This window comes from Garra rufa, chromosome 10 (assembly GCF_049309525.1).
Source record: "Garra rufa chromosome 10, GarRuf1.0, whole genome shotgun sequence".
Taxonomy (NCBI): Eukaryota; Metazoa; Chordata; class Actinopteri; order Cypriniformes; family Cyprinidae; genus Garra; species Garra rufa.
The window spans coordinates 31,594,815-31,608,134 of NC_133370.1; the positions used below are offsets into that span (position 1 = coordinate 31,594,815).

A 13,320-nucleotide genomic window follows, 5' to 3' on the forward strand; every position below is an offset into this window, starting at 1 on the left:
CAAGGATCACCACCAACCCTAAGAACACCATCCCCACTGTCAAAAATGGTGGTAGAAACCGAATGTTTTGGGGGTGTTTTTCAGCCGGTAGACCAGGGAACCTAATCCCTCCAACCTGAAAGAGTAGGAGCTCATCACTAAAGATGATAAGGTAAAAATACCAGTGGAGACATGCAAAAAGCTGGTCAGCAATTATAGGAAGCATTCGATTGCTGTAATAGCCAATAAAGGCTTTTCTATTGATTATTGAGAAGGGTATGAATAATTTTGGACACGCCACTTTTTGTTCAAATGTAAATAAAAGATGAGTAATAATTTTTCTACAATGATGGCTCTTGTACATCGTCTTATTATCTTCTGGGAGATGTCTGTGTCATTTCTAATAAAAAAAAACTTGCTGGTTGAATAAAAGTAACTTTAAACCAGAATTTGCCAAGAGTATGAATAATATATATATATATATATATATATATATATATATATATATATATATATATATATATATATATATACACACACACACACACACACACACACACACACACACACACACACACACACACACACATATTGCTGAGTGTGTTATTGTGCTGATATCTTAAGGACTACAGTGGACAGTTGACTCTTAAAGTTTTTGATATTCTTCATATTCTGTGTGGTCAGTTCACAGAAGTGATAGAAATTAACCTTTCCAATAAGTTTACATTGATTTGTACCTTTTTATGGTCATTTTTACCTTTATAAAGCTTTATTTACCCTTTTTTCTAAAAGTTTGCATCAACTTTGCAGTTAAATTCTTACATTTAATCAGTCAATAATAATAATAATAATAATAATAATACAGGCTGTTACTAAACAAATAAAAATCAGTATCAACAAAATTCATCTTTGAAGAAGCTGCATATTAAGTGCCATTTAGATGTATTTACACATGTTTACGCAGCTCAGAGGGAATGCTTTAACCTGCAGTTACCATTGCATAATTAATGTTTTGATATTTCAAACATGAAATGTTGAATACTGATATTTAAAATAACTTTAAAAATGAAAAGATACTTTAAATGTGAAATTAAAACTGCCAATAGGTGGCAGCGAGTCACTGTTCAGTGAGTCATTGCGACTGAACCGAATCATTTAAATCAGGGGTCACCACACTCAGTCCTGGAGGGCCTCAGTCCTCAGTCCTCCAACCCTAATCAAACACACCTGAACCAGCTTATCAAGGTCTTAATAGGTATACTTGAAACTTCTAGGCAGGTGTGTTGAGGCAAGTTGGAGCTAAACTCTGCAGGACACCGGCCCTCCAGGATCAAGTTTGATGACCCCTGATTTAAATGGTTGATTCATTCAGGAACAAAACAACGTCATGTTGCTCAAAAAAAAAAAAAAAAAAAAAACAGTGCTTTGGCTGTGTTTGGAATGATTTTTGTTGGCGAAATGGAGCTAAAACAGCCAATATGGTGTCTAAAACGTAAGTCTCTTGATATTAACTTTGTTGAAACCTGCCCAGATTTGGCTTGCATAAACTTACCCAAAAAATGAATGACCTGCCAAATTGGATAGTAATTTGACAGCGTTACCCATCATCGCAGATTTTTACCTGCATTTGGCGGGTGTTAATTTAAAACCCTGTTCATACTCACTTCCAGTCGCTCAGAGTATGTGCTGTTCACATGTCGCTGGTTTGTGAGGTCCAGAAATGGCCGGCTAATAACCAGGTAGCCCACCGCCATGGCTATGTCTGGGAAAAAATAAAAACGTTTGTACAGAGATTCTTTATATTTATCTTAGAGATAGTTCACTCAAAATGAAAATTCTGTCATTAAATGCTCACCCTCATGTCATTTCAAACCCGTAAGACCTTTGTTCAACTTCAGAACACAAATTAAGATATTTTTGATGAAATCCAAGGGCCTTCTAATTGATTTGGAACATGAGGGTGAGTAATTATGACAGAATTTTCATTTTTGGGTAAACTATCCCTTTAACAGAGTTAATAAGGTTAAATGTGATCCATGTTAACTTTAAAAGTTCAATTTCTAAGTCTACATGTGCTTACATTTGGCTATGATGCTGTCCATGACACCCATTGAGAAACGAAACTGTATGAAGCGATTCAAGTGGTCCACCTTAAAAACAAGAAGTCTGATGAAAACTTCACCAACTTTGTGTTTGGATTTGGTAATGGAGATCAAAACTATTTTTCTTTTCCTCACCAGTTTCTGGAATGTTCCATTAATAGTTTGTTTTTCTCTTCTGTTGCCATTGTAGAATGCAATCTCCTCACTGAAACGGAAACAGAAATTATGCATTTTCCTTCTGAAAATACCTCAGCCAGACAAAAACATGGGAGTCCTGTATATACCTGTTAGTGATGAGGCGAGAGTTGACATATCGGTACTCTCCCTCATACTTCTGCTCCATCATGGTCATCTTGCCAATCGGTCTGCGTAGCCTTGTAAGAAGCAGGCCGGAGAACAGCAGATAGCAAAGCAAACTAGCAGGACCCTACAAAGGAGCAGGAAGAAATTACTTTGCAACATCTTAACACTGTGGAGACTGAGGCACTAAATTAGCCGGTGATTTATTTCAAACAGACACTTACAAGAGATCCAATGGCTGTGTTAAGTTTGCAGATGTAGATCAATATGTCTAGTAGAGGCTGCAGGAAAAGGGAAAAGAATCAAGCAGCCTCAAACTGAATATATTCTAATATACAATTCAGAATGACAGGCTTTTTCACAATTGCTGCATTACCTTGCTGACGTTGGAATAGAGGTCCACCACACTGTTACAGAACTTCTCCACATCTTGAGTTATCAGCTGGTCTGGGTTGGCGATACGGTTGTCCAGGTTGCCGATTTGATAGTATGTGAACCCCCTAGTGGTAGATATGATGTTGTAAAACAGCAGTGCAGTAGCTATCACTAAGTTAGTAAAGATCAAATCTTCAACCATATTTTAAGGATTAGTTCACCCAAAAATTAAAATTAACTACTGTTATTAATTACTCACCCTCATGTTGTTCCAAATGTGTAAGACCTTCATTCATCTTCGGAACACAAATTAAGATATTTTTGATTAAATCCAATAGCTTTTTGACCCTGCATAGACAGCAACACAACTAACATGTTCATGAAGATAATGTAATGTTATGAAGATACGAGAATACTTTTTGTGTGCAAAGAAAACAAAAATAGGGACTTTATTTAACGATTTCTTCTCTTCCGGGTCACTCTCTGCAACCATTCAAAAGAATACCATGATGCAGGGTTAGAAAGCTCTCGGATTTCATCAAAAATCTTTAAATTTCTGTTCTTACGGGTTTGGAATGACATAAGGGTGAGTAATTAATTACAGAATTAAAATTTATGGTAAACTAGCCCTTTAAGAATTGACTTTCGCTGTTATTTCAATGTGAATTTGAAATGGATTGGCCACAACCCTGAGGACGATGAATTGGAAATTGAATCAGAATTACAGTAAGAATTATAACTAACCCCTTGGCATCCAAGATCTTCATGTCTTTCTTTCTTCAGTCGTAAAGAAATTATGTTTTTTGGGGAAAATATTTCAGGATTTCTCTCCATTTAATGGACTTCTATGGTGCCCCCGAGTTTGAACTTCCAAAATGCAGTTTAAATGCAGCTTTAAAGGGCTCTAAATGATCCCAGCTGAGGAAGAAGGCTCTTATCTAGCGAAACGATCAGTTATTTTCTAAAAAACATTTACATTATTTTACAATAATTTATATACTTCTTAATCTCTATACAGAGTACATACAGAGTTAGACAAGATGAGCATTGAGGTTAAAAAGTTTATAAATTTAATTATTTTTTTTAGGAAATAACCAATCATTTTACTAGATAAGACCCTTTTTTCCTCGGCTGTGATTGTTTAGAGCCATTTGAAGCTGCAGTTCAAATTCAGGGGCACCACAGAAGTCCATTATATGGAGAGAAATCCTAAAATGGTTTCCTCAAAAAACATAATTTCTTTACAACTGAAGAAAGAAAGACATGAACATCTTGGATGACAAGGGGGTGAGTACATTATCTCTAAATTTTTGTTCTGAAAGTGAACTACTCCTTTAATATTAGTTAAAGCATTAACTAACGTTTACTAATGGGACCATATTGTATTCTTTATATAATTCTTTTGCACATTAATCTGTTTGAAACATTAGTTTACTTTGAACATTTAAATACAATAAAGCAATACACAAAAATGTAAAGAAAGAAAAAAAAGTTATTGTACCTTGCCACCTCATAAATTTGAGACAAAGAGCCAAAAAACGCATAAATGTGAAAATGAATGAAAAGTGTCAATTCACGGAGTTACATTTAGATTTGCTCACTCACACTGCATCATATTGCCTTTACGTGCTGTTTTGTGCAGCGTTGAGTTCAAACGTGGTTCTGTTGAATTTACACGGTAAAAAGTTTTCCCCAGATTCAACTTAAAAACTTAAGTTCAGCAGCTGCCTTAAAATTTTAAGTTAAATCAGCTTAAAACTACAAGTAACTTATTACAATAAAATGAGTTGATTTAACTTGTGAGGTAAAAATGACTTGAGTTGTTTTAACTTAAAATTTTAAGGCAGCTGCTAAACTTTTTAAGTTGAAACTGGTGAAAACTTAGTGTAGGAATGCATTGGCCAATCAGAGGCGCTTAGATTAGTCAGTGCTAAAAACGCTGGAGCTGCTGTTGAGTGCTCACAAATGTAAATAAAATATTAAATTTCGTAGCTTCAGTTGTTTTTGTTTTTTTTGGGAACTTGTGCAAGAATTGGCTTACGTCATGGACCAACATGTTTGTCTATTAAGCCAGAATGTGACGTGCCCAAAAACATTTTATATTGTTTTCTTTATCGATATTAATAACCATTATTACAATATTAAGAGCAATAATCTACAATAATTTTTTAGTGTTCATAATATTGCAGCCATATGAGCTCCTGTTTTTACATGTAGAATTTATATACAATTTTATTGTTATTGACAACAGTTTAAAATATTGAATAAAGTAACTGGCTAAATTTAAGTATTTGACATTTAAGGCAACATCTGGTTTTATAACAATACAGTGATTATAAAAATTGCCCTCACAAATGCAAAAAATGCTAATGGAAAAATAATTGCCCCTTAATGGAAATGTTCATTTTTGACCTTGTTCTGGTGTCATTAATTTCCAGTTATTTTTATGCAAAACAGTATGTTATGTTTCTTGATGTTGCAAAATATTATCATTATCATATTAATTGAATTTTTCATTGGAATCATGAACACTAGATTGTAGCACAAGTCGTCTTACCATATACTGCACTTTGTTATTCTTAGTCATTTACATATAGCAGCTAATAAATTGAACAAATTAAAAATGTTATTTGAATCTTGCACAATTATAAAAAAAAAATAGCTTACTTCCACGAGGAACATACTGTAACAACACTAGATTCAATTTAAGCATCTAGATTCGTGAATATAACTTACGTCAAGTAGTCATTGTAAAGGTGATTGGTCAGTCTCACTCTGAAACACAGCTTCAGTTCGTTGAGTCCCAGCTTTAAAAAGTTATTCACTAGAGATATCTGATGTGTTACATAAAACACAAAACAAGCAGGCTTTAAAACAAATCTGTATGAAAATAAATTTGTATAAAATATGTACAGTTAAAGATATTATATTCCTACAGCTGCAGAAAAACAATGGTTACTAAAATGTTAGTACACATTACCTTTAAAGAATGCACAATTATTGTTAATGATAATCGAAGTACATTTTAATCATATTTTATAGAACATACATACACTACTAGTCAAAAGTCTTTGAACAGTAAGGCTTTTAATGTTTAAGCCTCTTCTGCTCACCAAATCTGCATTTATTTGATCCAAAGTACAGCAAAAACAGTAAGATTTTGAAATATTTTTACTATTTAAAGTAACTGTTTTCTATTTTAATATATTTTAAAATATAATTTATTCCAGTGATCTCAAAGCTAAATTTTAGCATAATTACTACAGTAACATGATCCTTCAGAAATCAATCTAATATTCTGATTTGCTGCTCAAACACATTTATTATTATTATTATTATTATTATTATTATTATTATTATTATGTTGAAAACAGCTGAGGAGATTTTTTTCAGGTTTCTCTGATGAACTGAAAGTCAGAAGAACAGAAGTCATCTGAAATGGAAATCTTTTGTAACATTATAAATGATCAATTTAAAGCATCTTTGATAAATAAAAGTATTAATATTATATTATATTATATTTTGAATGGTATAGTGTATAATGATACAAAAGATAAAAAGATTTATTTTAGATAAATGCTGATCCTTAATCAAATAATCCTGACAAAATGTACTCAACTATTTTAAATACTGATAATAATCATATTAATAATACTAATAATCAAAGGTTATTTTTTTATTTTAAAATATATTCAAATAATTAGTTATTTTAAATAGTAAAAATATTTAAAAAGTGTTAATTTTTTTGCTGTACTTCAAATCAAATAAAAGCAGGCTTGGTGAGCAGAAGAGCAAACATTAAATATCTTACTGTTCAAAAACTTTTGACTGAAAGTGTGTTATGATCCCTTTATTATTAAATACTGAGAATGCAACATTATATTATCAAATTAAATACATGGATAACACCTTGTCAACTGAAATAGGGCACAGTAACCCTGTGCAAAAGTTTAGACCACTTACAAAAGGCATGACTGTGATAAAGTTGACCAAGTATCTTTTGAAAGAGGTTGTCGAACGTCCAATAATTGCACTGCAAATCACACACACACACACACACACACACACATTGAAGAACAGTCATTTTGTGCTTCTAGTCTACACACAGTACAAGAAAAACAGGACAGACAGCATTTAAGTGATCAGGCATGTTCTGCTGGCAACGACACCCAGCGGAAATCGTACCACGGACAAATGCACTCCACTAAAAATACAGGTGTAAAAAAAAAAAAGACCTCCTAGTAACTTCATTCATTCACAATCATGATTTAAGATTAGATAAGATGCATTTAATGTATTTGCATATAAAAACATCCTCAAAGGTTAAGGAATTACTTGAGAAGTACCCACAGCACTAGAGACTGTGATCTTAACCACATGGTAAATGTGATCAAGGATCTTAATCTTGAATACCTCTCAATCATGGTCCCATTATGTATCATCCAGACATCACAGTAGGTTCTGGCCATGAGCATCACGGCGATCAGAAGCAAATATCCTGACTGGAGAGAGAGAAAACAATCAATAATACAGCAGTTTAATTTGTTTGTTTTGTTTTTTTCTATCTAGATCAAATAGCCAGTGGAAGTAAATGACAGTAAATATACAAAGATAAAAAAAAAGATGCACTGACCTCTTTGCAAAAGGCTTGTGGCAACAGGATTTTTATGATATGACAAATACGCCTGAAGAACAGCTTGTCCACAGCAGCCTTGTCAGTCTTTCTATCCTTCTGAAAAAAGGCATATATCTTACAAAATCGTACATATTCCTACTTAGATTTAGACTAAGGAGTACTTACATCATTGTCCAATCGTGGTTTTGATGCCCCTTTATCTCTACAAATGAACACAGAGGTAAGACATAAGAAAACAAGAAGCTTTGAAATCAGTGACATTGGGTTTTAACGTAACTAATTTCCAGAATCACGTTAACGTCCTAATAAATGAATGCGCCCCATCTCAATGATATTTCAATGTCGAAGAGGTTATGCCGCATACCGGGTAAATAAATGACAACAGGTATAAAAAGCTATTAGCTTACCCACTGCTTCCCGAAGATAGTCTTTGTTTTAATACATAAACGGCGAAGAGCAAAGCACCTGCGATGGAGGAATTGCCGGCTGTCAGATACTTACTAACAGCCGCCATGTTCAATATGAAACCAATCAGGAAGCGACGGCGGGCAACGCAGGACCCACGCGGTGGATTTCCTTCTGGTTTTTTTAAGCACGTCTGTTAACGGGGAGCTTCTATACGTCTACACATGCCTAAGCACACACAAACACACATAAGCACACCTTTGAAATAACACACACACGAATGTATATACACCGGTAGTAAAACGTTCAGCCGCAAGATGTCGGCAGAGTCACGTCTTTCTAATAATAACCGTGATGCAGTTTCTACAGTGATAAACGTTTATTTGTGATTAATCATTATTCAGGATAAATTTTGTGTTTCACATTTCTCCCTACCTAGGCCTACTGATAATATTATATCGATTTATTTTTATTAGAAAGTCTACAATTTTATATTAAATCGTATTGTATTTTTTTATATTCTATATTTTATATTTATATAGTTATCAGTGTTTTTTCTTTGTATCTATCTATCATCTATCAATGTACCCTCTCTTTCTCTTTCTCTCTCTCTCTTTGATGGGTACGTGTTCAAACTTTTGACTGATAGTGTATATATATGTCATATGTGTGTTTGAGAGAGAGAGAGAGAGAGAGAGAGAGAGAGAGAGAGGGGGGGGGGGGGGGGGGTACGTAATCAGCAGAGGCAGACAGTGAAGTATTTTTACTGTACTCAAGTAAATTTGAAAAGTCTCTGTAGTTTATCAAAGTTTTTTAATAGTAACTTTACTTCACTACATTCCAAAGCATAATATCGTACTTTTTACTGCACTACATTTAATACATAAACGTTGTTGTTTGTTTTACCTTTAATATTTAAGAACATTAAAATGTACTTTCTTGTACTCAAGTATACCTTTGAATTACTTTTACGTAAAAGAAAGTATAGAATTCTAATGTAATTAAGTATTAAATGATATTTAATATGTAACTTAGTGCATTAAAAAGTACAACATTATGCTTTGAGATGTTGTGAAGTAACGTTTTTTAAAGAAAAAGACTCTGACAAAGTACAGACACTTGAAAAGTACTTTTACAGCAGAGTAAAAATACTTCACTACTTTCCGCCTCTTTTCAGATTACAAAATTAAGTACTTGTAGTTGTAATTAGGTTAAATTACATTTTAAAATACTTGTAATCAGACTTTATCATATTTAATATATTTACTTTTTTATTGATTATATGATTAAGTATTATTGTCACAATAGCAATAAATAATCCATCATTTACTGATTCCCCAAATCCCTCTTTTACATATTTTAAATTTTCCTTTCTAAAATAACCTACCACTACATTGAGAAAGTCTTCAAATTTTGCGGACATTCACACAAAGACCAGTCACTTGACCACTGGATTTACAAAAATCATTTTAGGTTAAAGAAGTGTTTTAAGATTGCATCAGATGACTAATTTTGATTTGAATTATCATTCAGTACGTTATTTAACCATGTATTACTATGTCTTTAGAAGGCTTTTGTCTTTCAAACACATTAAAATGCACAAATTCACGTTATTTCTTATTTACTGAACAAGTAATGCCGGAATTTACAACCTTTATTTTTTTGTAATCTGAGCCTCTTTCACCTAATATATTTACTTGAAGTACCCCTGGGATTTTAAAATAAGTATTTTCAATAATTAAATATTACATTTGTATGTTCAGGGTTCTCTGATATTGGTTAATGTGAACATAACTTTTTGATATTTGTATTTTTACTAGAATTTTACATTTTAATGATTTAATTAATTATTTTGAGCTCTTTATTACATTCACAAACCCCAGTTTGGGAACCATAATGTAATGTTTAATGCACTTCATGTTGTTAATTATAATAAATCAATGTAGTGCACGGTCATCCAATGTAAATCAATGTGATGAACAAGTTACACTACCAGTAAAAAGTTTTTAAATGTTTTTTTAAAAAAGACTCTTCTGCTCATCAAGCCTGCATTTATTAGAAAATGATAGAAATTAATACTTTTATTTAGCAAGGATGCTTTAAATTGATCAAAAGTGATGATAAAACATTTTGTAACGTTACAAAGGATTTTCAGATAAATACTGTTCTTCCAAACTTTCTATTCATCAAAGAAACCTGTATTTTTTTTTTCAGTTTTCAACATAATAATTTTAATAATAAATGTTTTTTAATAAATAATTTCTGAAAGGATCATGTGACTGGAGTAATAATGCCAAAAAAATAGCTTTTAAATCACATTAATAAACTAGAAAAATAGAAAACAGTTATTTTAAATATTAAAACATTTTTTTTTTTTTACTGTTTTTGCTGCTGTACTTTTGATCAAATAAATACAGGCTTAGTGAACAGAAGAGACTTATAAAAAAAAACATTAAAAATATCACTGTTTAAAAACTTTTGACTGGTAGTGTAGGTCAAAAGTAATCTAAAAATAATCAAAAGGTAGTCTATTTATATTACCTAAAATGTGTAATTTAATAGATTATGTTAATAACTACAATAAGTTAAGTCAATTACTTATTAAAAGAATAAGTAATTATGTCATTTCTGTATAGTTCTGTGTACTAGAACCTAAAAGACATTAATTAAAAAACTGAGTCTTTCTTTTTGATTAAATTTTTTAATTATGTATTTTTATCATAATATAGCAGTACTGAGCAGTTAAATGCTAGAAGGAATGCTGGACGGCATGCCTAACATATCAGCCGAATGTTATCAGGAAACGAAATAAAACACCTTTTTCATTATCACCATTCCAGTCTCAGCGCAGCACATGTATTTTTGACGACGAAAACAAGCGGCTTGCTCTGCCGCATTCCGCCAGCCAATAGGAAGTTTGTTTTGAGGGCACGTGAGTTAGTTTTGAGTCAGTCTGTCCGCTCACTCAGTCAATAAGTTTTTCTCTCGTCAGTTGTGATGTGAAGAGCGGTCCGTATGCGAGTGTCTCTTTTGAGTTTATTTTATGGATTTACAGAGGATTAACCCAGACAATTCTGCAGTATGATGTTCCTCGTGAACAATTCAAGTAAGTACCGCTCATTTGAGACGTTTTACAAACTGCAAACAATTGTTAAAGATTTTTAAGTGTAGTGGTTAGCTAGCAACGCTAAAGTGTAAAGCAGCTATGAAGTGGAGAACAGTTACAGTAACGTTACTGAGAGGTATTAGTTATTAAATTCAGTTTGTCACATTATATGTGCTTCCTGACCGTCCAAAAAGTATATACTTAATTAAAATACAAGTTTTTAATGTGTTTAAATGCTAATTTTATGCTGTTTTAAAGAGCCGAGCATGTTAATACAAAACTGTATATTTAATTGTGACGTAACGTTAAATCTGTTATTGGTCATATTCCATCTCGTGCCTGTGTTTTTTTTCCAGTCCGTTTCCTCTCGTATCATTGAACACAGGCAAGAGGGTTGGTTTTGAGTGACAGGTGTCAAGCCCCTGTTAAATGATAAGATCGGGGCATTACTCGCATTCTGCAGCAGTCATGCGTCACCTGTAGACGAAGACAGTCACGTAATCATAGTGCTCAAGAAAGATTCCTAACTACAAGAATTACATGTGAATAGATGATGCATCCGTAGATAATGGGGTCAGGTAGTGTTCAAGTAGTTCCTAGATCATCATAATGATAGTGAAGAGCTTGAGTACGTGCCCTTTTGGGGCTGTGAAAACTGGTTTGAAAATTAAAGTTCCTGTTTGCTCAGAAACGCAACCCTGATATTTTGATGAACTCATAACATTCCAGGATGAACTACATTCTCAGTAAATGAGGAGAAATGTGTCTTTTAAGTGATGATTTTATATATCTAAACGAAATTAAAATTCACATAACACAGTCCTAACCCATCTGGAGCAACCAATGTTGAGGTACAGTATCTTGTACAGAAGTTATGGATCACCCTTGTGAGATTTGAACCTACAACCTTCAGTTACCACTGCAGGGTCCTCATTTATAAAATGCAGATTAGATTCCAAATTGGAAGAACAAAGTTGGATTTATAAAGGCAGAAACTTATGTCAATGTATTTTTATGCATATGCCAACTAAAAAGCATGCATACACAGTAATGAATCCAACATGGTTTATAAAAATTAAAATGTTCACGAAAATGTTTTTATGTTCACCAAGGCTGATTTTTTTTAAATCAAAAATATATTTAAAAACAGTAATATTGTGAAACATTGTTATATGGGTGAAAGACATAAAAAAGGGTTTAAGCAAAAAAAAAAAAAAAAAAAAAACTTTTTTTTAAAGGTTTTCTGCTTAATTTCATTGCATTTTTATTTTTGTTGTCTGAGCAAAAAAATATCATACATTTTCCCCTAATTTACAGAAAACACCTACTAAAATGTCATTCAGTCACTGTAACAGTCTTGTCAGGCATATTTACAACAAAAATCTATTTATTATGTATTAAAAGATGAATTACTTTCATCCTAAATACAAATTAGTTGTATAAAAATTAGAATTTTTACTCATTTAAACACTATAGCATTTAATATGCTCCCTTATTCTTTTGTATATTTTAATATGCACAAGTCAGAATAAGCATGTTGCTTGAATTTTCACATAAATATTGTTACACTGAATGACAACATAACATTAATTCAACCAAATTTTGACGTTTTATTCTTCACAAACGTATTTGAAACCTTAAAAGTAGACACTTCTTTGACCCATATATGTATTAAATGCATATTATTGCTGATTTTTCAGCAGCATTACTTCAGTCATCAGTGTCACATCATCCTTTAGAAATCATATGCTGATTTGCTGCTTGAGAAATGTCTTTCTTATTATTAATGTTGATTATTAATGTTGAAATTGTTTTACTGTGTAATATTTTTGCAGAAACCATAATACTTTTTTTAGGATTTTTTTTTTCGTTCAATAGAAAGTTCAGAAGAACAGCTTGTGTTTAAAATAGAAATAAAATAGTTTTTTTTTTTTTAAGTTTGTTTTTGATCAGTTGAATGCATCCTTGCTGAATTAAAGTGTAATAGTTTTTTATTTTTGCTTACCCCGAACTTTTGGTGTCAGTGGTAATGTATCACGGTTTCTACAAAAATATTAAAAAGCAAAAACCGTTTTCATAAAGCCATAGCTCACCTGAAAAAAATAAATTCTGTCAACGTTTAAACATCCACAAGTTGTTCCAAACATGAATAAGTGTCTTTCTTTTAGTGCTATCAAGATTCCTCGATTCAATTCAAGTACTCGATTTTAAAAAAAATCCTCGATTGTATTTTACCTGTGTGTACATTTGAATTAAATGTTGTTCTGTCAATATGAAATAAGAATTAGATCCTGAAGTAAAGTTTAAAAACAATCATCAGGCCGTTGGCACCCTCTGCAGTCATTTGTTATGGCTCTATTGTTTAATACATTGTGTTTTAACAGATTCATTCAATAAAACTAAATGATTACTTGCTT

The 13,320-nt window shown here is 32.2% G+C and overlaps 2 protein-coding genes across 2 annotated transcripts in view; one reads left to right on the forward strand and one right to left on the reverse strand.

Moving 5' to 3' along the window:
* abcd3b (ATP-binding cassette, sub-family D (ALD), member 3b) overlaps positions 1-8,045 on the reverse strand; it is a 15,363-nt gene extending 7,318 nt beyond the window's left edge. The window contains exons 1-12 of the mRNA XM_073849426.1: positions 7,800-8,045; positions 7,558-7,594; positions 7,390-7,488; positions 7,170-7,258; positions 6,720-6,789; positions 5,493-5,590; positions 2,758-2,881; positions 2,606-2,662; positions 2,366-2,508; positions 2,217-2,286; positions 2,060-2,129; positions 1,644-1,741 (exon numbers count right to left, since the gene is read on the reverse strand). Coding sequence (XP_073705527.1) covers positions 1,644-1,741; positions 2,060-2,129; positions 2,217-2,286; positions 2,366-2,508; positions 2,606-2,662; positions 2,758-2,881; positions 5,493-5,590; positions 6,720-6,789; positions 7,170-7,258; positions 7,390-7,488; positions 7,558-7,594; positions 7,800-7,906 — 1,062 coding nt within the window. The 5' untranslated portion in view covers positions 7,907-8,045. The remainder of the gene's footprint in view (positions 1-1,643; positions 1,742-2,059; positions 2,130-2,216; positions 2,287-2,365; positions 2,509-2,605; positions 2,663-2,757; positions 2,882-5,492; positions 5,591-6,719; positions 6,790-7,169; positions 7,259-7,389; positions 7,489-7,557; positions 7,595-7,799) is intronic.
* Positions 8,046-10,791: 2,746 nt separating this feature from the next.
* The window catches only part of arhgap29b (Rho GTPase activating protein 29b), a 53,269-nt gene continuing 50,740 nt past the window's right edge, over positions 10,792-13,320 (forward strand). Inside the window, exon 1 of the mRNA XM_073848559.1 lies at positions 10,792-10,903. The gene's annotated coding sequence lies outside the window, so the exon portion shown is untranslated. The remainder of the gene's footprint in view (positions 10,904-13,320) is intronic.